The sequence below is a fragment of the Rhinichthys klamathensis genome, unplaced genomic scaffold (genome assembly GCF_029890125.1).
Source record: "Rhinichthys klamathensis goyatoka isolate OS25496 unplaced genomic scaffold, OSU_Roscu_1.1 h1tg000596l_1, whole genome shotgun sequence".
Taxonomy (NCBI): domain Eukaryota; kingdom Metazoa; phylum Chordata; class Actinopteri; order Cypriniformes; family Leuciscidae; genus Rhinichthys; species Rhinichthys klamathensis.
In genome coordinates, this window is record NW_026607052.1 from 464966 (window position 1) to 491925 (window position 26960).

Below are 26960 nucleotides of genomic sequence, written 5' to 3' on the forward strand. Positions count from 1 at the left end.
CAGATATTGGTCAGAAAGGAAGTTCAATGCAAAGTTCATTTTAAAATTGGGACATAACTTACCCCTTCTTTAATATTCGACCGTTTGTGCTATAACATCTAAATTAGCAAATGTTTCTATTAATGGCTTTAGAAAAAAACACATGAGGCCCTGTATATTGATACAATTGTATATAAGTGTCATTAATGTAAAATATGAAACAAACATTTGTATTTAACATTTTATTTAGTCAATTAAGTTGATAATAATTAAATGACCGATGACAGACCAAGCAGAATCCCAGTAAAAGAGATTCATTTGATAGGTAAATATAGTTTTTTTTTTTAATGCTTTATTTAAACATTCAGTTTACAGTGTGAAACAACATAATAACAACACAACAGCAACAACATAGCACAAAAACAAAAACAATTAGACAGTGATAAAAAAAGAAAAAAAAGAAAAAAAAGAAAAAAGAAAGAGGGCGTTGCTTAAATGAAAAAAATCTAAACATTTAATAAAGTAAAAAGTTCGTAGGTCTTGCAAATTTTGCATGTTCTGAGTGCTTTTGGGTTAAGAATTAGGGATGGCCCGATACCATTTTTTTTCAAACCGATATGAGTACGAGTATTTACATTTGTGTACTTGCCGATACCGAGTACCGATACCGATATTTCTACCGCAAAAGTAATAGGCTCCCAGAAAAGAAGACGACTATTTTAGAACACAGGTTAGAAGACTGTTTTTATTTTCTTCTCTGCTTGTTTTAACAAGTCTAAAAAATAAATAAAAATTAGTAAAATAATAAATGTATTAACACACAAACCACTGTTAATTTAACATAAAAGCAAGCAGGCTACTGCGTGCATGGTCTGGCATGACTGAATGCGCGCAAAGTGCGCTCCCTTAATAAATCCTAAAAGCTGACAGTTCATCGCGATCTCACACATCTCTGTTATTATCAATGAAGCTGACTGCACAATCAATCTTTCATAATATCCACACTTTGTTTGTTATAATTAGAGGATTTGCCAGCATGCAGAATTCAGCACTGAACAAAAAAGTCCGTTTTGAGCGGTGAGGGGAGTCTATCTTAAATGCTTCTGATTGGCCATTGCGTTCCAGAAATCAACACATATGTCTGTGATTGGCTACATCGCTCAACGCTGTAACCATGTTATGAATAGAAACTCTGTCCTGTAAATCGTTTCTATTTTGTTGTAGTTGTTCTTGTTGCTTTTCTGCAAGAGATTAATAAAAATCTTTTAGTTTTTATGTTTTATTCATAGATATTTCTAGTTTGCGGGAGTCCCGCGAATCGTTTTATTCTCCCGTAACCCGCACACACAGAGTGAGTGCATTACCGCCCGCGCGCGCGCTCGGCCATCAGATCTATGATGCGTCTTCAGATGTTTAATTAGATTGCTGGTGTTAAACGATGTACTTTCTTTCCCTCCTCTCGACACCTTAGCTGAACATAACTCACAGTCTGCCTTGCTGTTGTCATCATCCCTTATCTTGAAATGAGCCCAAACCGCCGACATTAGCCTATACTTTCCTATGCCTCAGTTCACCTCGACAAAGCACTCGCGGCGGCCAGTTTCGTTTTGCAAAATGTACGTGGTATCGGTGCGTGGTATCGGCGAATTTTTATGAGTACGAGTACGAGTATATTAGGACAGTATCGGCCCGATCCCCGATGCCAGTATCGGTATCGGGCCATCCCTATTAAGAATATGTACTTATTTAATCGTCCATATTTGAATTGAAGATGTCATAATAGCAATCTAATTTATCTAATTTATGGAATACTGAAAAACAACCCCATTAATTACAATAAGTATTACATTTAAAAACAACACTATAACAGCATGCTGCTATAGTTGCCGCCTGTGGCTCATCTTACCCCAAGGGTCTAATTTTATCTTTTACTTCAAAATAAAAGCTATAACTTTTACTCCAGAAATCTAAAAACATGAATGTGTCCACAAATCCATTAATAACAAATAAACACAAAAAAGTTTGATATCCAACAAAACAAAATGTCATCTCTATTTTCCAGAGAGACAAAATTGGATCAATCAACATCAAAACGGTTTTGACTGACTAAATCTCACAAATGTTGATATTCAGATCAAAGAAAAGTGCTGAGATGAGATTATGTGTCATACATTGTCAGGAGAAAAACAAATATGTTTGCATCTTCTTTCCCCAACCCTAATTTTTTAACCAGATAGATTGTGATATTTTAAAGAATAGCCTACCTCTCTGCATTTATTGCAGTATAGTAGTATTGTTAACACTTTACAATATAAGGTTCATTAGTTAATTTTAGCTAACTATTAGTTAACATGAACTAATAATGAACTGCACATATACAGCATTTATTAATCTTTATTAATGTTAATTTCAAAGATTTACTAATACTTTATTAATATCTTGTTAACATTTTTTAATGCACTGTGAACTAACATGAACCAACAAAGAACAGCTGTATTTTTATTAACTAACGTTCACAAAGATGAACAAATACAGTTAAATGTATTGCATGGTTAGTTCATGGTAATAAAATAAATAATGTTAACTAATGGACGTTATTTTTAAAGTGTCACTGTAGTATTTGTTTGGTATCGTCCTCCAGAAAATTTTACAGGTAATATCTAAAAAAAAAGATGACAAAAAGATGACAAAAACACCGTTTTTGCGTGCGTCACGTCTGCGTGTAGTCCTCCACTTGAAGAGAAAACTACATATCCCAGCATGCACCAGTGAACAGACAACATCCCGGGAGAGAGGGGGTCGGCAATCGAACCTGTGTTTACTTCCGGATTTCCTGTATATGGCAGAGCTTGAAAACAGCCACTCCAGTTGCCCTACAAGCTCAGCAAGAGCCCCGTGCCCCGATCCGAGCCCGTCTCCGGTGAAGCGCGGTGCCCCGGTGACTCGGTGCCCGGAGAGAGAGAGCCCTACACCGGCACAGACGCGGAGAGATTAGCGCGGCTTTACACGACCATTCACGGCAGAAACTCTCCTCTGCCACCCTTCGCCAAACGTCAAAGTCAATGCGGTCCTTGATCAGCGCGCTGGAGCTCATCCGCGTCTCACTAACGCGCTTTCGCTCGGGAAACACAGATTAAACCCGCAGAACGCAGATCCACACGGTGAGCTCGCGTTACCGGGGAACAGAACGAGGAGCACGGCAGCTCTAGCTGGATTTATCCCGTTCAGGCATCATGGAGTGGTTAATGGGGTGAGTGTGTTTTCAGATCATTGTCCTGATTGACCTGGTGCTCCTGCATCACAGCTAAAGGTATATTCGAAGAATGTTTAGCTAACGTTCCCATTGACGTTATTTCTGAACGTTCGAAGCGTTTCAATGACGTTCGGACTCGAGCTGGACGTTTCGAACGTTCAGAGAACATTTAAAAGTAACATTTTGCATGATGTTTGAAGAATGATACAATGGATGTTTCACTAACGTTCCATCTCCAACATCTTCAAACACTAGCCCTGCGTGAATGCTACTTTTGAATGTGTCAAATCAAAGCATTTCCAACAAAAACACGTTCCATGAATGATGTATAAGTAATGTTTTTGTGCTAACGTTTTGAGAACATTATTAAAAACCAGATCTTTTTGAACGAACGTTACTATAAGAACGTTGGTTCATAACTTTGAGAGAACCTTGGCAATTCTGAGAACGTTCTCTGCTTGCGGGGATGGCGACTCACTCACTTTAAGTCAAGTGTTTTGTGCAAATTGACGCCAGAAATGACATGCTCGAGCTGAACTCTTCATATAGTTGTTTGTACAGTTGCAGACGTGTGTTTGTTTCTGTTTCCCGGACTCTGTGTAGTGCGTTTACATTCAATCCATCCATGAAGCATTTACAGTAACTGACGCGATCCTGTCACTAGTGCAAGCGCGTTTGAGCAGATCAGCTTGATTCTGTCACATGACGAGCCTGTCATCTTCATCATCTTCATCATCATCTTCATCATCAGGGGTTGTCAGTCTTTTAGATGCCATGACGGACCCCCAACATGTGTCCGTCCTCGTGTGACAGACCCCCATCCTAAGATTTAAAATGCATCTATCTTTTATAAACACCAAATTTAAACTGGAAAATTAATATTATAAATCTAAAAGTAGTTTCTATTAAGTATCATATACGTGTAATTATTATAGTATAGTAATGAACTGTTAAGTGAATTACTTATTTGTTCATTTAATTTTAATATATTTTTTTTATAATAATCAAACTACCTTGAATCTAACTTTATTTAATTGATTAATTTCTCATTTTTATTTTAGTCACTTTCATTTATTTATTTGTTCGCTTATTTATTTGAATCTTATCATTCTTTTTAACATTTTTACAGTTTTCCTCCAACTAGTGTAGTCCTTTTCGATTTCACCTGTCATCATTATATTCTAATATGTAAATATTTCTTGGTTGTTAGTGAGTATTTCAATAGTTTATTAGATACTGGAACCTAGTGAGACACAAGTATCCATCCCAATAAATGTGTAACAGTTGCTCCTCACAATTGCTTTTGGAATTTATATTGTGTCTTTAACTCTTGTACAACCTTTAAATTATGCAAAAAACACCTGCTTGTAGTAATCAAGTCTGTAATTAATTTTTGTAATTACACCCATAAACCTAACCGTACATGCAACCTGTGCCTAACCGTACCCGATCCCAGCTCAATAACAGCACGTAATAGTTAAAGACGCCCAATATAACGTAGGATTTTTTTTTTTTTTTATGATATCTAGTGATAACTTAAGGTAGAAAGGCTACTTTGTAGTGAATAATAACTTATTATTCACTACAAAGTAGCCATTCTACCTTATAAAAAAAAAAAAAATCAATAATCCTACGTTATTTTGGGTACGTCTTTAACTCAATATATAAATCAATAATCCTAATATATAGATTAATAAAGACATCAACAATTACACTCTAAGCTGCGCAAAAAAGACGAGTGTAATTGCAGCTCTAGTTAGATTTATCCCTAAAGGGCTTGTGGGCAAATCAGCTTGACAAATTTGTATTTTTTGACTGGAATTTGCGTACTTCGATGTGTCATACAAGTTGTTGCCAAAAAAATATCATGGTCTGGCTGTGATATTAATAAAAGCGGTTGAGTTCTGAGTTCTGCTTCCTGAAAAGAGGCGACCCGACATGCCTTTAAAACATGTTCAGACTTACAGCAACTATGACACAATTATGGCTCGCAGAGCAAGCATGAACTGATCGCATGTCTGATTCTGCTCAATGACACGCGTGCTTTCATCATCATCATCTTCATCTTCATCATCTTCATCATCATCATCATGTCTGCTAGAAAAAGCATCCAATGCAATCAGTCGGATATGGATGTTCACCGTTGATGATCGTATGAGAATGTTGCATTAATGATTGTGCTTGTTTTTGACCTTTAACCCCGTCCTGCATGACCCGAACTCTCTTCACCTGCAGAGAGTTACTGTGGAGGTGTCACATGACCAGCGCTTGGTTTCCTTACAACACCGAAAGAAGAGCTTGCAGTGGATTTGAGCATTAGTCTCTGATGGACTCAGTCGTCATTGATATAATGCTGTGGTCCAAAAGAAAACGGTCAGCAATGGGTTTTGGCTTTGTGATTCCCACTTCTAGCACTTTGAATGGTTTCCGCTCTCCTGAAACCGGATTGGCCAGCCCTGATCGAGAGAGATTTTGATTGGATAAATCTTTACAGTGCAAGATGAGTCATCAGTATTTTTCAGTTGTTGTCCTGTAGGGATGCACATTATATCGGTTTCTGCCGATATGTGACACAATTTTAATGTTATCGTTATCGGCCTAATAAGACAATTTGGCTGATCTATTAAAGCTGATAAATAATGTATTATTTCCTTCATCCGAGACATTTCAGATGTGCACTGTTCAACATGATGGTTTTTAATTGGCTTGAAATATGATTGAAATCACTTAAAAAAAGTAAAAAACAGTTTAGTGCAGTAAAGTCTGTCATATCGGCTACATAAAATTATAATGAGAATATTATAATTGTGTGTTTGGGACACGGCTTTTACTGGTGAGAGTTTTGTTTTTGTAATCAGCCTCTAAAAATGTATCTTAATTTGGATTTAGATTTACTAGCATATATATCGGTCATCGGCTTTCAAACATAAAAAATTATCGGTTATCGGCATTGGCAAAAATGTTCATATCGGTGCATCCCTAAAGTAAAGGGCTTTAAATAAATCTGTTAAAACCTGTCCTACTTCAAAGTTTGCGTTTCTCAGGCCACCAAAATGCTGTTTTTGATTAAATGAATGGCCAGAACGCATTACAAGTTTCGGAAAGCAGGACTTAAACGACTTTCTTCTAGATCTGCTGTACAGCCAAAACAATCTTTGTTGCATTAATATCCTTTTATCACTGTAAAGCTGCTTTGAAACAATCTGTATTGTAAAAAGTGGCAAGTTATATAAATGAAGGTGACTTGACTCTGGCGACTTGTGAGCTCAAAGCTAATAGCACTTGACTAAAGCAGGCATTGGGGTTTGATGGGTTTTTGTGCATTGCACCGGCGATGTGTTCCCTGGGCTTTGGCCGGCAATACCGATAAGCTGATCTGATGTTATATTTCAGTGCTCCCTGTCTCGTAGTGCTGAGCACATTGTATTTTCGAGCTGGTATGCAACCCGTAGGCAGGTTTTATCGAAATATCGAAATTGTATCGAGATGTGCATATCGCAACGGCTTGCAATAACTGATCATGAACAAAAGACGGCTGAATAACTTTTGTAGCTTTAATAAGAAGAATCAGTATATATTTAATTCATACAGTGAAAACTAAGCCGTGTTTTATTTTCACATTTGATTATTCAGTTTCTGTTGTTAAATAACCCTAATGTAGGATAACCTGAACCCCGTAGTTTACACTGATGTTAAAATAACACTTCTTATGCGACAGTAAAACACTGATGTTCACTTCCCGAAGCTGTAGGGATGTTTTCTCGTCACAAAAAGAATGTGAAACACGTATGTAGGTTATATAATTTTAAAGATAATTTAAAAAAAGGGTGTTTTTTCTCTTCAGTATTGTGTGTTTATAGTGGACAGTTGTCAAATGGTGATTAGTGAAGTTTTACTAATGTTCTTTTTATGGAGAAAATTAGCTAAAATGTAAAAAAGAAAAAAAAGTGCTGGACTATGATTAATCGCATCCAAAATAATAGTTTGTGTTGGTGTACTGTGTATAATTATTTTCTATATAAAAATACACACACTATTATATATATGATGTATACATCACATATATATATATATATATATATATATGTGATACATCATATATAAATATATATGGAAATATTTCATATATATATATATATATATATATATATATATATATATATATATATATATATATATATATATAAATAAAAATATTTTATAAATAAATAAGACACTTTTATTTTGGATGCGATTTAATAGTTGCCCAGCACTAACAATATACACTCACCGGCCACTTTATTAGGTACACCTGTCCAACTGCTCGTTAACACTTAATTTCTAAGCAGCCAATCACATGGCGGCAACTCAGTGCATTTAGGCATGTAGACATGGTCAAGACAATCTCCTGCAGTTCAAACCGAGCATCAGTATGGGGAAGAAAGTTGATTTGAGTGACTTTGAACGTGGCATGATTGTTGGTGCCAGAAGGGCTGGTCTGAGTATTTCAGAAACTGCTAATCTACTGGGATTTTCACGCACAACCATCTCTAGGGTTTACAGAGAATGGTCCCAAAAAAGAAAAAACATCCAGTGAGCGGCAGTTCTGTGGGCGGAAATGCCTTGTTGATGCCAGAGGTCAGAGGAGAATGGCCAGACTGGTTCGAGCTGATAGAAGGGCAACAGTGACTGAAATAACCACTCGTTACAACCGAGGTATGCAGCAAAGCATTTGTGAAGCCACAACACGCACAACCTTGAGGCGGATGGGCTACAACAGCAGAAGACTCCACCGGGTACCACTCATCTCCACTACAAATAGGAAAAAGAGGCTACAATTTGCAAGAGCTCACCAAAATTGAACAGTTGAAGACTGGAAAAATGTTGCCTGGTCTGATGAGTCTCGATTTCTGTTGAGACATTCAGATGTTAGAGTCAGAATTTGGCGTAAACAGAATGAGAACATGGAACCATCATGCCTTGTTACCACTGTGCAGGCTGGTGGTGGTGGTGTAATGGTGTGGGGGATGTTTTCCTGGCACACTTTAGGCCCCTTAGTGCCAATTGGGCATCGTTTAAATGCCACGGCCTACCTGAGCATTGTTTCTGACCATGTCCATCCCTTTATGGCCACCATGTACCCATCCTCTGATGGCTACTTCCACCATGTCACAAAGCTCTAATCATTTCAAATTGGTTTCTTGAACATGACAATGAGTTCACTGTACTAAAATGGCCTCCACAGTCACCAGATCTCAACCCAATAGAGCATCTTTGGGATGTGGTGGAACGGGAGATTCGCATCATGGATGTGCAGCCGACAAATCTGCGGCAACTGTGTGATGCCATCATGTCAATATGGACCAAACTCCCTGAGGAATGCTTCCAGCACCTTGTTGAATCTATGCCACGAAGAATTGAGGCAGTTCTGAAGGCAAAAGAGGGTCCAACCCGTTACTAGCATGGGGTACCTAATAAAGTGGCCGGGGAGTGTATATATATATATATATATATGACTATAGAGGCCTATATATATTTCCACTTACAGCATTCAGCATGCAAACCTATAAACTGTGCTTTCGCAACACTGTAAAAGTTGCTGTTTTTTTTCTCTGTAAAACCTTTGCAAATAGCATTATGGCAACAGCTTTCCCAGCTGTAATACAGAAATGACTCCAAAGTTCATGTTTCCTGGTTTAGCATGGAGGCATATCCAGGATCATAGTGTGAGTGTGATGTGTGTTCTCCGTCGAGGAGCAGAAGAGTGTCGCCTCAGAGCTCCTGCACAGGGTATGGGCTGTCGATCAGTCGCCGGCGTCTCTAATGTAAGGGTGTGACTCTGCGAACACAGGTTCGGGCAGTTCAGCACTCCATAAGAATGCATGTAGGATGAATAGCAAATGTGGTAATCCTGATGCTTGTCTGATACCATTTTTTTAATGATGGTGACATTTATAAATATAAGCAAACTGAGCCGGCTCTGTACGAGTGTCAGCAGTTGTCTGTGATTCAACTGGGTTGGTTTCAGGATTGAGTAGTGGTGACCCAACATAGTACTAACATTGTGCCTATTAATATTTTATAAATAGAGATTAGTTTTTTAGTAATGTGGCTGGTTTTCCACTATCAGACATGCAACCCATTTTTGAGTCATGACTCATGACTCACCAGTTGAGAACCGCTGATTATTTGTTACCGGAGACACAAATATTGGGGGCTCGTCCGGGATATGAAACTGAAATGAGACTTTTACCTCCAAACCAAAAGCACATTCACATTTTTCACTTGCTTTTAAGGTTCAAAGTCTGTCAGTAATTACTCCCTCATGTTGTTCCAACCCCGTAAGACTTTCGTTCATCTTCGGAACACAAATTAAGATGTTTTTGATGAATCCAGAAGCGCTGCGCTGTTACACTACGTGAACTCACTCGAGGCCCACAGAGAAGGACATGAAGAGTTGAATAAAGTCGTTATTTTAGTTTGTTTTTTTGCACACAGAAAGTATTCTCGTCGCTTGATAAACTTAAGGTTGAGCCACTGTAGTCACTCGGACTATTTTAACCTTTTAATAACCTTTCTGGGCCGGCAAATTTCGATCCCGTAGAAGCCTATGGAGGAGTGAGACAGCTCTCAGATTTGATCACAAATATCTTCATTTGTGTTCCGAAGATGAACGACAGTCTTACGGGGTTGAACAACATGAGGGCGAGTCATTACTGACAGAGTTTTCATTTTTAGGGGAACTAACCCTTTAAAGGGTTTAAATTTAAATTTAAAATTAAAATGATCCCATATTTTATTCCCCCCTCCAGGCATCCTAGCTGTCTTTCTTCTCTCAATCAAACACAATTGGAGTTATATTGAAAAATATTCTGGCTCTTCCGAGCTTTATAATATGAGTGAATAGAGCCCCAAAAAGTGCATCCATCCATCATAACAGTAATCCATACGACTCCGGGGGCTTAATAAAGGCCTTCTGAAGCAACGCCATGCATTTTTGTAAGAAAAATATACATAATTATAACTTTATGAACTGTAATCACTGGCTTCCAGTAACAGGCATACGCGAGTCGAGTTCTGGAAGAGTGACCTCTTACCCGATATGTGACCTCTAACCCGATATGTGACCTCTGACCCGACGCATGACGTATTGACGAACGCGGAAGAGCATAGGATCGAGCAAATGTGGGAGGAGTTTGAGTTTTGTTTGAACCGCGGGAGGCCTCGACTCTCACCTAAGCTTACGCTAATATCCTACGTCGGGTCAGAGGTCATGCATCAGGTCAAAGGTCATGCATCAGGTCTAAGGTCACTCTTCAGCCGGAACTAGACTCGCGTTCGGCCGTTACCGGAAGCCTGTGATTATGGTTTATAAAGTTATAAATAAGGATATCACTAACCCTTTAAATGCGATTGCTAGAAATTAAGCAAAACATCAGACAGGCCGTTGGTTCGGCTTTCGTCCCAGTTAAGGCCAGGAATGCCTTCTGCAAGAACAGACTGTATGTACTGTGTATGAAGAAGACATGCTTCCAGTTGACCCTGATAGAAACTAGGCTTGATATTCTGCAGTTCGGGAGCGTTTAATTCCCAGCACAGCGCTCTTGTCTCCTGTCCCACACCTCTTAGGGCTTCAATAATTGGGCTTTTGGAGGTAGTAGCCTATTAGTTGAGAGAGACAGACTGAAGGAATATCCTTGCCGCATATGTGTGTGTTCATGTGGATCAGATCTGTTGTCTGCTCTGCTCTGATGCTAGTGTGTGTAAGTGTGATGGGCATTAGTTGACAGTTTCTTCCACTAGCTGGAAACACAAAGAGCTGTGCAGTTCCCATGTGCTTCTCCAAAGCAGCGAGCCGAACATGACAGACCTTACGACTCGTGCGGCTTTAAACACGCCTGGCGGGAATGTATACTTTGTTGTCTAACAAGTTTGCTTTATCTTTACCTTTTGCAGTAGTAGATGGTGATGCAACAAATTTTTTTTTTAACCAGAAGTTTCAATTAGAAGACTGAGACTGATGCTGTTCAGGGTGTCGTGATCTCAGGTAATAAATTAAAGGCCCCCTGAAATCAAAATTCAAGTTTTTTTTAGCCTTGATGAACATGAATATTAATATGTTAGCCTTAAGGTTATGAATAAGCTGGTGTGCTCCAAAACAATGACAACATTCGCATTTAGGAGATATTTAGCATTCAATACTAAACGCTATTGGCTTTTTGAAAGGGGGAGGAGCCATTCAATATGTCCCGCCTTCCCTTCCTGTTTCAGTGGAAATTACGTCAACGCATTATACAAAGCTGCGCGTTCCAAGGCACTTCAGTGGGCTTTAATTAACTTTATTAGTTAAGTCCTCCGCAACGAGCCGCCTTACGATATTTCAGCTGAACGTATTGACATGCAGGATCCTTATTGGTCACAGTGAAATGCATCTGTACTGCTCACATGTTTATCTGTTGAGTGTACTTGTTAAATATTTCTCACCAAAACCCCCCCAAAAAAAACAAAAAATGTATTTTTACTAGCGCTGTCAGTTAAACGCGTTATTAACGGCGTTAACGCAAACCCATTTTAACGGCGGTCATTTTTTTTATCGCGCGATTAACGCGTTTGGCCTAGCAAACTTTGTAGTTTTTTTCACATGCTTTTGCAACAGGATGCGGCATGCGCTATGAAACCCATTCATTTCAATGGCTTTGCGCCGCGCGAGGACGTTTTGTTGCTTCGTCGACCAAAGCGCAAGCGGATCTAGCTAGACCGGAAAACAAAACAACAGGCACGCCGCACCGAAGCGAGACCCCGTAATTAATGCCAATAAGATTCTGAATGGAAAGTTTACTTTTAAAAAGTTGCCAAATGGTTCCAGTGACAAGACCAAAGTGATCTGTGTGTTTTGTCGTTGTGAACTGAGCTATCATCATCGCAGCACGTCCAGTCTGAAACACCGCTTGATGATGGCCAAGCACACACACACACACACACACACACACACAGCTGATGCGAATTCTCCGCCCCCTCGTCAATATCAGGACCTCGTCAGTATTTCTTTCACCCTTTTATTGATGGACAGTGTTACATTGTGTGAGAGATTATTTGCTCCAAGTGAGAATGTTAGTGTGAAATTGAACACAGTATATGCCAATGTTGTTTTCAATAAAAAAACATTTGCACAAAGCAAGCCGATCCACTTTTCCATGTTGATAAGAGCATTAAAATTATAAAAAATAATGGGACAAAAAGAAATCAAGAGACATTTAGAATAGATAAAAATGTGCGATTAATCGCAAGTTAACTATGACATTAATGCGATTAATCGCGATTTAAATATTTTAATCGTTTGACAGCACTAATTTTTATCCTTTCGGACAAATATTTTGGTTACTGAAATCACTAGTTGAGACTGACATGCATTATTGAAGCCCTTACATATTTATAATTGAAGTAAACATTACTTCATTTTTCATGACCCACTGCATCCACTGCAATTGCCTAACATGTCTGTGACCCAAGTTGTCATTTTGAAGCATGTTTCTCTGAACTGTTGTTTATGGGAGCGAAGGTCTCCTCCGCTAATAGAGACCGGTTATGTGAATGAACTGGTTTAAGTGTTTCCCACTGAGACACAATGGCTAAGATCAGTCTGTTGAACTGATAGTTGATTACATCATCAGCACTCACTTAAGTAATGACTTTGTAAAGTGTTTATAAGTCTGTATCGAATGAACTGAAAGTGAAACTTGTAAAACTGCTTCTTTTCCTCGTAAAGTGTTTGATGTGTGCGCTGACAGAACGAATGTGGTGTAAATGCTTCACTTCCTATTTCTGCTGTAGAAAATGTATGTAAGCTTGTGCTCTAAAATAGAAAACTTGTTTCTCAGAGGTTGTGGCGAAGGCAGACTGACTCTGTCAGGTGTGGGTACGGCTATTTCTCCTCTCTGGGTTTCAGCATGTTTATTTATATGTGTATATGTTTTATTTTCAGAGGTAGTTTTGCAGAGTTTGAATGATTTTCAGACTTGATCTCCAGTCTTTGTCTTTGTGCTGTAGGTTTCTAGAGATGCAATTCAACCATTTAGTCATAATTGGAACTCGCCTTCATGTCATTCCAAACCTGAATGACCAATAGGGGTGTCACAATATATTGTGTCACATTGAAAAATGCAACAATATGTGTATCGTGGATAGCGACATGTGTTGTGTATAGTTCGCCCAAAATACAAATTACTGTGCTTAAAAAAAATCACGTTTACAGAGTTTTAGTGTCAGTACATTTAATATGTTGAATATAATGTATAATCAATCATACAATGGGAGGATATTTGTGGGTCCTGATAATGCCAAATGTCTGATGTTACCAGTGAAATATTATTTTAAATAAATCTAGTAAGTGACGGAGTATACAAGCATATTCGTCTAAAATAATTCAGTATTTTTAGCTTCAGAATCATGAATATTGTTATTCTGGTGTCTCTATTGTCCTGTGCTTTGGGTTTCAGCACTGAGTCCAAGCCTATTCATTTACACACACACAATGTAATATCAAATTTAGTAGGGATGCACGATGATATCGGGACAACATCGGTATCGGCCGATAAAAGCTTAAAATGACCATCATCGGCATCGGCCGATATGAATATTTCTGCCGATGAGTCTTGCCGATAGGGTGGCGTGTTCCTATGCGCACGTGACGACCGTGAACGAAGCATGAGCGCCAGCAACTTAAACTTCCAACTAGGGGTGTGCCGTGCGTCTCACGGTTTTTGATGGTGGACGATTAAAATGTCTCCACGATCTGCTTTTGAAGAAAAATCGTAGTATCGTGCATTCTATCAGCTCAATTCTGGCGCCTTCATCTCAACATACTGTACAACGCGACGTACATTCACATCACATGTAAACGCAGAGGTAGAGTTACACTCACGGGACACGGCAATTCACAAAAGTTCATTGTTTGCATGTGCGTCAAAGTCTTGCTAGGTAAACATGTCATTCACGTGCTGATGCGCTGTTCTAACATCCGCTTTTCTGAGCGCGTTACACCCGACGCTCACAGGAACTAAAAGCCTGTCACAGAGTCTGCATACTGGACTAATCTTTCGAGTCTTATTGCGCTGATACTGTCAAATACACACACGGTTTACATAAACAAAGTTGGTTATGTCTAAAGTGATAGCAAACAGAGGAAATCTGCTTGTCAAATGCGTGTATATTAGACGCGTCGCGTTACTCGCGTGCAGTTCTTAAAGAGACAGTAATAATATTCTGCCGCTTGTCTTTAAAGAGATACTGCACCCAGAAATAAAAATTCTGTCTATCTAATGTTGTTTCAAACCTGGATTCATTTCTTTCTTGTGCTTAAATATACTATGGAAGTCACTGAAGTACAGCAACTGTTTGGTTAGCCACATTCTTCCAAATAACTTTTATAATTTCAACAGAAGAAAGAAACTTGAGAGAGTAAATGATGACAATTTAAATTTTTGGGAGAACTATCCCGTTAATGTTAATAAAACAACAAAACACAGAGGAAATCACTCACTGCTCTTGACTGAGAACATTAATAGAAGCTTTAATAAGCTTTTTTTTGCACTTACAATGATCAAAAATACATATATATCGGTATCGGTATCGGCATCGGGCAAAATTAGTTTGAAAATATCGGCATATCGAATATCGGCCAAAATCCTATATCGTGCATCCCTAAAATTTAGCATTTTAATCAACAGTACATTTTTTGTTAACCTTTTATCATATGTCTTGGAGTATCGCAATAATATCGTGATGTGTATCGAGTCGTGACATGAGGGAATCGCTACACCGCTAATGATGACCAAGGAACACAACACATGTTATACAATGTTCATGCTGGTCTTTTCAGTCAAAACAAAACCATACATTGACTGACCAACTTAAAATTGGTAAAATTGTATCTTAACTTAAACAAATGTTTGGCTGAACTATCACTTCTAGAACCAAATGCATTCACATCGCAGTGTGTTAGTAGTTTAGTTATTATCGAGCCATGGCTAAATGAACAAACGTGCCTCACGGTCTCATGAGCGTCCGGTTCTTTGAGTCACGCATCTCTGTCTGTCTGTCTGTCTCTCTCTCTCTCTCTCTCTCTCTCTCTCTCTCTCTGTCTGTCTGTCTGTCTCTCTCTTCTCTCTGTTCAAGCATTTCTCTCTCTCTCTCCTCTCTGTTCTCGCATCTGTCTCTCTCTCCCCCCCCCCCCCCCCCCCGGGTCTGCGTGACGTCAGGGTTGTGGTGGGGAACACGTGTCCCTCTGCCGGGGCGTGCGGATGAGGAGAAACACACTCCCTTCAGGCCCAGGCGCTTTTTATAGATCATCCCTTCCAGTGAAGCAGAGACGAGAGAGTTTAAAGAAGGATGTTGGAGACGTTCGCATCATTCTTCTCGATATCACACACTGCACGCGAAGAGCTTGTTGTGCTGTAGACCGGAAGCTGTTATCTGTGGATCTGTAGATCAGGCCTCATGCTTCGATTAGGCTGTTAGACGGTCACGCTTGCTCTGAAGTGAAGTCAACCCGCATGATCGATCCACATCTAACCCGGATCATGTCTTAGTGCGGTTATCAAAATGCAAAAGCTGCGATTTAATTTATATGCGTTGCATGTTTCAGAGTGAATCTGCTCTGAGTGAGAGTTTGTCTCTTTAATGTGCATTGCCATTGATTATTAAAATGATTACTTTTATATTATAGGCATATTGATTGATATACACTCACCTAAAGGATTATTAGGAACACCATACTAATAACTGTTTGACCCCCTTTCGCCTTCAGAACTGCCTTAATTCTACGTGGCATTGATTCAACAAGGTGCTGAAAGCATTCTTTAGAAATGTTGGCCCATATTGATAGGATAGCATCTTGCAGTTGATGGAGATTTGTGGGATGCACATCCAGGGCACGAAGCTCCCGTTCCACCACATCCCAAAGATGCTCTATTGGGTTGAGATCTGGTGACTGTGGGGGCCATTTTAGTACAGTGAACTCATTGTCATGTTCAAGAAACCAATTTGAAATGATTCGAGCTTTGTGACATGGTGCATTATCCTGCTGGAAGTAGCCATCAGAGGATGGGTACATGGTGGCCATAAAGGGATGGACATGGTCAGAAACAATGCTCAGGTAGGTCGTGGCATTTAAACGATGCCCAATTGGCACTAAGGGGCCTAAAGTGTGCCAAGAAAACATCCCCCACACCATTACACCACCACCACCAGCCTGCACAGTGGTAACAAGGCATGATGGATCCATGTTCTCATTCTGTTTACGCCAAATTCTGACTCTACCATCTGAATGTCTCAACAGAAATCGAGACTCATCAGACCAGGCAACATTTTTCCAGTCTTCAACTGTCCAATTTTGGTGAGCTCTTGCAAATTGTAGCCTCTTTTTCCTATTTGTAGTGGAGATGAGTGGTACCCGGTGGGGTCTTCTGCTGTTGTAGCCCATCCGCCTCAAGGTTGTGCGTGTTGTGGCTTCACAAATGCTTTGCTGCATACCTCGGTTGTAACGAGTGGTTATTTCAGTCAAAGTTGCTCTTCTATCAGCTTGAATCAGTCGGCCCATTCTCCTCTGACCTCTAGCATCAACACGGCATTTTCGCCCACAGGACTGCCGCATACTGGATGCTTTTCCCTTTTCACACCATTCTTTGTAAACCCTAGAAATGGTTGTGCGTGAAAATCCCAGTAACTGAGCAGATTGTGAAATACTCAGACCGGCCCGTCTGGCACCAACAACCATGCCACGCTCAAAATTGCTTAAATCACCTTTCTTTCCCATTCTGACATTCAGTTTGGAGTTCAGGAGATTGCCTTGACCAGGACCACACCCCTAAATGCATTGAAGCAACTGCCATGTGATTGGTTGATTAGATAATTGCATTAATGAGAAATTCAACAGGTGTTCCTAATAATCCTTTAGGTGAGTGTGTGTGTGTATATATATATATATATATATATGATCACAAAATTGGGCTGTGATTTATGGGCCGTGTTTCAACCGAACCAGGGAAAAAAAATGCCTCTACACTCAATTGGATCGACCGAATCCCGTAGGAAGGACGGCAAAAACATCTTTCCGATCGACAAATGCCTTGATCGCGGTTCTCTGTTCCTCTTTTAAAATGAATGCGCTGTGTACATCTTCTATAACAGACGTGTTGATCAGTTCTCCAGCGGCGGCCATCTTTGTTGTAAACGAATTCAACCCAAGCGCTCTTTGGTGACGTGATGATTACGTTACTGTTGATCAGCTGTCCATCATAAAGCCCGCCCTGACAATTTGATTGGTCCGACCAGCTCTGGTTCGAGCATAGTTGCTCCACAATGGATCAAGTCCAGACCGAACTTCCCGACCTCAGATGCTGTGGGCGGGGCTAAGTCTGATTGTGGGCGGGGCTAAGTCCGGCTGGCATCCAGGCTAACAAATTGCAATATCCTATGTTTCATCGGTAACGCTTTACAGTAAGGTTCATTAGTTAACATTAGTTAACTATTAACATGAACTAAGAAGGAACAATACTTCTACTACATTTACTAATACATTATTAATTTAAAATTGTATTTGTTAACATTGTTCATGTTAGTTCACAGTGCATTAACTAAACAATGAACAGCTGTATTTTAATTAACTAACATTAACAAATGTATTTCTCATTGTTAGTTAATACAATAGCTAATGTTAACTAATGAACCTTATTGTAAAGTGTTACCGTTTCATCTATATTTCAGGTTTTGTGTCCAAACTGTCATATAATCGTCAACACTGAACATACACCGCTGTATTTTTGCCAACCTTCTGTTTTATAAGCAAACTTTATGGTGAGTTCAGAAAACCGCTTTCAAACCATGAAATGTGTGAGAAACAGGTCCGTATAAAAGCGCTGGCGTAAAGCGTGTGTGTGTGTGTGTGTGTTCTCTTCCTCTCACGTGTGTTTCAGCCTCTCTGATGACCTACATCGCATCCTCAAACGCCGCGTGTGCAAGGGTTTGCTCTCTCGCTTTCCTCTTCCTCCATTTGTTACTTTCGCTTTTCTCATCCTTGCGTTGACGTTTGCAAAACGGCTGGAATGGCTTACATCACCTTTTTTGGGTTTGCATACTTAAATGCAGTGAAGAAAATGCAAATGAGGCGTGAGAGAGAGAGAGAGAGAGAGAGAGGGATTCCTATTGAAGCTTGTCTTTTCCTTGTATGGAGCAGGAATGAGCTTTAGTTGGATTAACTTGTGTTTTATCAGACGTCCTGCAGGCTTCCCCTATACCTCACAGATCGTGTGTGTGTGTGTGATGTGTGTGATCTGAATCTACATCACTGAACTATTTGAAGTGCTGGAGCTCCAGTTGTGCAACATTGTTCATGTTAGATTCAATTTGGCTCTGGGAACCGACATGTCGTAAACCTACAAAGTGTATATAATAACATAATTTAGTAGAGAATATGACAATGCTAAGTACTGCAGTTTATTTAAAAAAATGTTTTTAAAGCTGCCATCGGCAAAAAAATTTTGATCATGTTCAGTGAAATCGACACTATAATCCGACAGAACAACATAAATAAAGTGGTTTTAGAAAAAAACCTGAGCTTCTAACTCCACCTGGAGCTTGTTATTTGTTTTGCAAAAATCCACAGCTCCCGGATCATCTGGTCCAATCAGCGCAGGGGGGTGTGAGATCTGACTGTCAATCACAGATCGGCCACACACCACCCCTCGCGCACGTTACAATCACATGCACATGCCTGAAGTTCGCGCAGTAACGAAGAGTGATGGCGGATGTATCTCGCTTTCAAAACACTAACAAATCAAGTAAGCTCATTTAGAGTATGACGTTAGCAATTGCAATCTATCGGTAGATTAGCCAGGACAGCATACCTCCAAATACTCCATGGTGTTGATGGATGCTGATGAGACGGGCGCGTTCACAGATAACCTGGTGCACACACACTGACGAGCATGGACTCGGTGGGAGGGTATTCGGTGATAGTGGGGGAGGGGCATGAGAGTTGTAAACATTCAACATTTTGCCTAAGTCCACTCAATCTGCCAGACTTGCCGACTGCAGCTTTAATTTATTTGAATTACAGATTTAAAAAAAAAATGTTTTGAGTGAATGATTCAATGACTCACTTGTTTCATTACTGGATGAATCTGTGTTTTTTTTTATCTCTTTAATGAATGATTCAATGACAAATACATTTTTTCACTTAACATTTGACGCTTAGTGGTGAAACAATATAATCGATAACAATTGTTATCAGGTTACTTTCAAAAAGTGATTTACTGTATTTTACGCTACCGTAGACATCAGCTTTTATATCGGAGATATACACTGTTATCCCAGTACTTCTGTGATTGATTTGAATTATTGTAACACAGATTAATTCATATTATATATTCATATATAATTCAATGTTCGCTGTGATCGTTCTTGTCGAACGTTTAATAGACATAACCGAATTGCTGTAATTTATTAATGCGATCCCGTGTGTGTTTGACTTGAGGTCGCGATCTTTAAACGAATGATCATGCAGATCTAACACCGAGGGATTGTTCCTGTAGTCGGTGTCTAGACGTCCTTACACACCGAGTCAAATACGACCTGTCAATCACGTTTACACACTGCCTGCGAAACTTTCGTCCGGTATGAAAATATTCGTATCGTGTTCGATTTTCTGCGTTTTCCGTTCCAAGCCTTTAGAGGCGTTCTGGCCACTCACTCAGAGCCACCGAATGACGAATACACACAAATGCCTCTGCTCACAAGTGTTAAAGTATGTGTCACAACAAGTAAAAAAGTCTTAAGATGAAGATAAGAGTTCCTATATGAATGGATTTACTAAGAATAAACTCCACAACAATGTAACAGCGTGTCTATCACAAACTGTCAATCACGTTTACACACTGCCTGTTTACACAAAATTTAAACGACAATTTTGGACTGTGCAAGGACCTTTAGTCTCTTTCTATGTATCATCTTTTTACTATTTTACTCTAATTCGTTTTATAACTGCTTTTATTTTGTGTCTATTGTCTATGCAAAGCTCTATGAATTGCTATAGTTTGATTATTAAAATTCCTTTCTATGTAAAGCTTTTGAATAACTTTGAATTGTCCTTGCTTTTATTTTGTGATTATTTCCTCTCTATGTAAAGCACTTTGAATTGCCAAGTGTGCTGTATAAATAAACTTGCCTTGAGTAAAGCGTCACCTGTATGTCAGAGACCTGTACAGATCAATCTCGGAGTACTGTGTGTGATAGATTCGTACCAAATGACCTTCAACTTTTGTTGAAATGGATGCATGTACACACACACACTCTCGCGCTCATGCACACGTCTGCACTGAGATTAAAGGCAGGGAAGCTTGTGCAAGTGTTTGACCTGTAGTAGCCTTCTCACAGTCCGAACGAATAAGATTGCACGCAATAATCTCCTGTAAAATCACTTCAGGGATCAGCCGTTTCTCAGGACAAGAGGATGCATAGCACTGTTTCTTTCACCAGTCGTGATCTCAGTTGTTGGTCTTCATTCATTAAAACAATTGTTGTAAGGACAGAAAGCTGGTGTTTGTCATGCCTCATTCATTTTAGTTTAAATTGCTAATTCTGTCAAATCTGGTATTGCGATTTGTTTGCTTACTCAAGATGGCAACCTGACACATCCGTTATTTAACTCTCAGAAGGGTTTGCTTAACTTTTTCATGCACAGCAATGATGAATAATAGCTCGTTCTGCAGCTGTTTTCAGAAATATTAGTAGTTATATATATAATATTTGAACATTTTGAGCTTTATGATGCTTAGAAGCTTCACCTAAAAATGTAAATATAGTTACTCACCCCCGCAATTTGTTCCAGATCCATGAGACTTTTGTTGATCTTAATGCAGAGCTCATCAAACAGAAGCTCAAACGTGCTTAAACCAACACGGCTTGTTCTTGTGCGTCAACCAATCACATTTGAGCTTTCGTTGACCATATTTGATGTGCTCTATGTACGTGCATTCAGTTCAATTTTTATTAATATAGCACGTTTAAAAACAACCATAATTAACCAAAGTGCTTAACAAGGTTCAAAATCAAAGACATAACATACACAAACAATATACAATACTAAATAACCAAAAGGTCAAGATATCAAAGCTTGCATTGATCATGTTTATATATGAATAAAATCCTAAGTAAATCTGGAAAACTCAAACTCACAGACATTTTAAGCAATTGCAGTGTATTTACGGTTCACTACATGGAAAAATAAAGTGTTTACTTCATTATTTGTAAGGGCTTCAATAATGTATTTCAGTAACCAAAAATATTCGACCGAAAGGGTCCATTTTTAATAGGTACACTGAACAGATAAACACGTTAGCAGTATAAATCTAAATCCATAAATCTGTGATCATATCGGTTCAAAATATTTGTATTAAACCGCTTAATTCATATTACTTTTATGTCTTGGGGAACATTTTGAAGCGTTTAAGTTTTTCTGTAATGGACTGAAATCGCTCAGGCGGGGATAGATGGACAATAAAGCTTGTGAATATGAATTTGAATGTAAAGCTAACTTGACTTGGCTCTACATCGCGCTCCGGTGTCTTGGTCTGTCTGAAACCAGTTTCATTAGGTTGTACCTTCATGCAAACGTGCATTGGACCTTCACCTGACTTCTGCTGTAGTGTCTGATTCCTGTAGTTGCAGAGATTTTAAATGTCTTGTCTTGAATCCCCATCTCCACGTCAGTGGTGTTGGCCCTGGATAACAGTGTTGCACATGCCATGCTTGACCTGGCTTGTGTTTGCAGCTCTTCTGAACCTGACTCCACATGCACCGCACAGATATGCTCTCCGTGCGCATGTGGAGCGAGTGAACGCAGCGTCATCGTCTGAGCGTTATGTAAGTGTTATCCAGCTGTGGAGGGAATGCACTTCAGCTAATGCCTGTGTAATCCAGCACTGCTGATGCTGATGCTCATGGAGATGCAGATCCTCTCTCTTCAGGCTCCAGATCCCATCAGAACCTCTTCCTGAAGCATTAGCGGATCGCAAGGCTAGCTGGAAAAATACAGCCAAACATCGAGAATGTTTGCTTACATCGCATTGCTTTTAGTGATTTCACATAGCATGGAATTTGTCTGTGCTTTTTTTAATTTAAAGCGTTTAATGAAGTTATAATGGAACATTCATAACACAAATCTGAAACTAGTCTGGTAAAATGGGTCACTCAGTCAGTCTGTGACATCACAACCATGAGGACATTAAGATATGACCACCTACATTTATATTTATATCAGTCATTTGAACACTGAAGTGCACCATTAGATGGAGGTGAGCTAATCATCACAGCTCATTCAAAATACCCTGATTACTTTGAATGATTGTGTGGAAAGGGTCATGTTTATTTGTGTATGCATGGATTTTTGATGCATTTATTTATTGATGCACTTATTTGTGCATTTATGCATTGATGCATTTATTTATGTATTTATTGATCCATTTATTTATGTATTTATTGATGCATTTATTTATGTATTTATTGATGCATTTATTTATGTATTTATTGATGCACTTATTTGTGCATTGATCCATTTATTTATGTATTTATTGATGCACTTATTTGTGCATTGATGCTTTTATTTATGTATTTATTGATGCACTTATTTGTGCATTGATGCATTTATTTATGTATTTATTGATGCACTTATTTGTGCATTGATGCATTTATTTATGTATTTATTGATGCACTTATTTGTGCATTGATGCATTTATTTATGTATTTATTGATGCATTTATTCACGAATGCATTTACATGTGTAAAATGCATATTTTTGCATGCATGCATGTGTTTTATGGGTGTCCTGTGTGGTTTCTTGGTGGTTTCTTAGTAGCCTACGTTAAAACGATTTGACTTTTCTAAGCCCCGCCTTCAACAGTACTGACCAATCCTAGCTCAGTAACTCTCCATGTAACTTCCCTGTTTTCTCAGATAAGCTTTTGCGCTTCTCTAATGTAAGTTCTGTGTGATGAGATTATCCAAAATGCTGGTAACTGTTGTTGCTGGGTCGCCTATAACAGTGAATTTGCAGTGGATACAAGCTGTATTTTCCTTTCCCAACATTTCTAAAATACAAGTTGATTCTGTAAATGTGTTGCCCTCGTTCTCAATTAAACATCTATTTAGTAACGTTTCATATTGGATCGGGTCAGTGCAGTGTCGAAAGATTACCCAGTACCCACACACACACTTGCTCTGTTCTGTTCACTTACATTGATGTCATTCCAGCCCTTGTGAGAATATTATCCATAATATATAAGAAGAATAATGTATTTTTGGTGGAAGAACCGCATGCACTTGTGCTCGTAAACCATGCGTTGCTACAGAAGTATCAAGCGTAGCTCATTAATAGCGTTTGTTCTGTCTGTGTGTGTGTGTGTGTGTGTTCTGTCCTCTCAAACACACACCCTGCTCCTGCCCAGGCTTGCTAAAACACACAGGGTTTCCTCGCCCTGTTCAGGCTCAGCTTGTTTTGCTGTAGGTTTGTATATTCCCACAGTCTCCTGTGCTTTAGTCTCGGCATCGCTCCCTCAAGCTGCTTCTCTTCCGACAAATGCCCATCAGCTGTGCGTTCAGAAGCAGAACTGAAGACAGAATCATATAGACCATTATATAGATCATATAGATGATAATCTCAGTCCACTCTCTGTACTGGGTCTCCCACTGGCAGTGCCTTCCAATTTACTTATTAAAATGACAGTCAAAGTGAAAGGTGACCCGAGCGCAGGTGTGGAGGCACTGCACTGCTAATGTGTGCCGGCGCCCATTACAAATGATACAAATAAATAAACATGTTTGATATATTATTAATATAATTCATATATTAATTATATCATAAATTATATTTATTAACAATTAAAAGTAATAATGCTGTTTAATTCAGTAAGTGTTGTATTCTGGTTTTCATTAAAAAATAAAATACATATATTTTAATGTGTGAAAATGACCATATATTATTGCTGCTTGCAGCTATATTTTATATATTAATATATATATTATATATTAAGTAGTAACAATTAAAAATAATAATGCTGTTTAATTCAGTAAGTGTTGTATATAAAATCATGACATAAACACGTATTTAATGTTTGTAAATAACTATTATATAAATTAGTAGCAATTCGAAATAATGCGGTTTAATTCAGGAAGTACTGTATTCTGGTTTTCATAAAAAAAGAAAATTGACATAAATAATATAGTTGTTTACACATTATATTGTATATATTATATTATATAAAAAGTAACAATTAAAAATAATAATGCAGTTTAGTTCAGGAAGTGCTGTATTCTGATTTTCATTAAAAATATTAACGATTTATAAACAGGTTTTGTATATAATGTGTGTAAATGTAATGAATTACTTTGAATATTACATGTTAAATAATATTAATATTTTATATTAACACTTAAAAATAAGGTTGCTCGTTTAATTAAATGAATACTGTTCTGTTTTTTTTTAAATCCTTACTGTAAATTTGTGTCCAGAAAGATCATAAAGCAGAAGATGGTTTTGTGCAGTGCATTGTGGGATTGTGGAGTCTGTGGTGAAGTGTGTGTCTGTGCTGATCCAGCAGATGGGGCTGAAACATTGATGTTTGTTCTCTGGTTTCACACACATTCTCCCTGACACTGGTTTGCTACGGGTGTGTGTGTGTGTGTGTGTGTGTGTGGCGTTATAAAACCACTATGCACTAATTTGACTTAATTACTTCTATCCAAAATGAGTGCATGTTTTAATTATTGTTCGTGTTGATTTTTGAATATCCCTTTAAATTCAGCTGAATTCTGAGTATATTGTGAAGAAACTAAGCAAACTGTAGATGAAGCTCTACCTTTAGTGTGTGTGTGTGTGTGTGTGTGTGTGTGTGTGTGTGTGTGTGAGTCATCAGGTCATCTGAAGCCATACAATGTGTGTTAGGAACTGACCAACATTTAAGCATTTATTCACTGATAATCAAATAAGCTGCAGATTATTGGATGCCGGTAAATGTCACTAGAAGATGACATCAGTAAATGTGTGTGTGAGACTGTCTGTGTCCAGGGGCGTAGCAGCCATTATAAAAGTGGGGGGGACAAAATGGTGTGGTGATGTGACCCAAAGGTCAGTCCTTCCAGAAAAATGCGGAGTTTTTTTTGTGATTGTTGCGGGCAAAAATCCTTGATTATGCGGCGATGGAATATGCAGGATATTTATGCAATTTTATGTGATGAAATTGCGGGAACTTACAAAAACTGCGGTTTGATGAAAAAGAGAGAAAAAGTGATTCCCCCCCAACACCCTGTTCTCACTAGGCTACTACCTTACTGTAAAGAGCTATTTCTTATTACTTCCTATGATAAGCAAACATATACATCACAGAAAGTGCTGGAATATTTAATCTTGTTTTATTTCAGACCTTAATAAACACATGGCTCAAACTTACAAAACATTGATGAGTCAAACAAGTTCTGTAGCTTTACAAAAGGAATATGCTACAACTTCTATAAAAATGAATAAATAAAATATGAAAAAAATGTTTCCTGTTTTACAGTTTGTTTGTTTTTTAATGATGTTCATGTCGCGTAATTACGTCACTTCATAACGTTCCCATGGCAACAGGGGGAAACGGCTGCTCTCGTGTGGAGCAAACGCAACATTTTTCAACTTTCTGCTAAGATGTATGTGACTTTTTTTTGCAACAAAAATGCGGGGATTATGAAATCATACAAGCCCAGCATATTCTGCGTGGAAATCGGCAATTTATACGGCAAAAGTGCGGCGTATTTGAAAAAATGCCCCCGCATAAATATGCAGACTTTGGCTGATTATTGAATCATGCGATCGCATAATCGCGTTTTTCTGGAGGGACTGAAAGGTGATGTTCATAATAATAAATTCTAGATGGAATAGCAATTGGCATTTTACAGCACCCTAGTGCCAATTTTGGGAACATGCCATGATAGTTTACAGCAACCTATTTTTGTGAAATCATACTCGAAATAAAAAAATATTGCAGGACTTGGGACTTTCAGACAACTGTGGACATCTATACTTTATTTTTATGAAATAAAGATATTTTATGATATTTACAATATTTCAGTTAAACTACACTTGAACAATAACTTTTATCTTACTAACAGTTGGACCAAAAAAAGTGTTCAATGAGTACAGAACAGATTACATCTAGCCTACAGTAATTTTATACAACAGACATTTTATAAAAATATATCAATAAAACCTAAATCAATGTATTCGGTATTGGACATCAATTTAACATTGACATTAGATGTTGAATTTACATTGAATTTTGGTCACCCGACGTCGCAACCAAAATTTAACCAAATATCAACGTTTTGTGACGTTGTGTGCCTGCTGGGAATAATCTGTTATGTCTCATTTAACAGACGCTTTTATCCAAAGCAACAAGTAGGAGAGCATTTAACACACACTCGGCACAATCCGGCGCGACGTGACGAGGCCATACGGGTTCTGTTGTCTTACACTTCTTACAGCGTTACCAGAGCCGGCCCTAGACCTTTGGGGGCCCTAAGCAAAATTTGGTTGGAGGCCCCTTTGACCGTTTTAAGGCCTAAAGAAAAGCAATGACTACCTTATAACTATACCATACTATATAACTATATTATACTGTATATACTATGTTTGATGTCTAACAGGAAAATTATGATACCACTG

At 38.6% G+C, this 26960-nt stretch overlaps 1 protein-coding gene across 1 annotated transcript in view; it reads left to right on the forward strand.

The window, feature by feature from the left end:
- Positions 1–2776: 2776 nt before the first annotated feature.
- The window catches only part of mob2b (MOB kinase activator 2b), a 62963-nt gene continuing 38779 nt past the window's right edge, over positions 2777–26960 (forward strand). Inside the window, exon 1 of the mRNA XM_056240411.1 lies at positions 2777–3229. Within this exon, the coding sequence (XP_056096386.1) occupies positions 3213–3229 (17 nt within the window). The 5' untranslated portion in view covers positions 2777–3212. The remainder of the gene's footprint in view (positions 3230–26960) is intronic.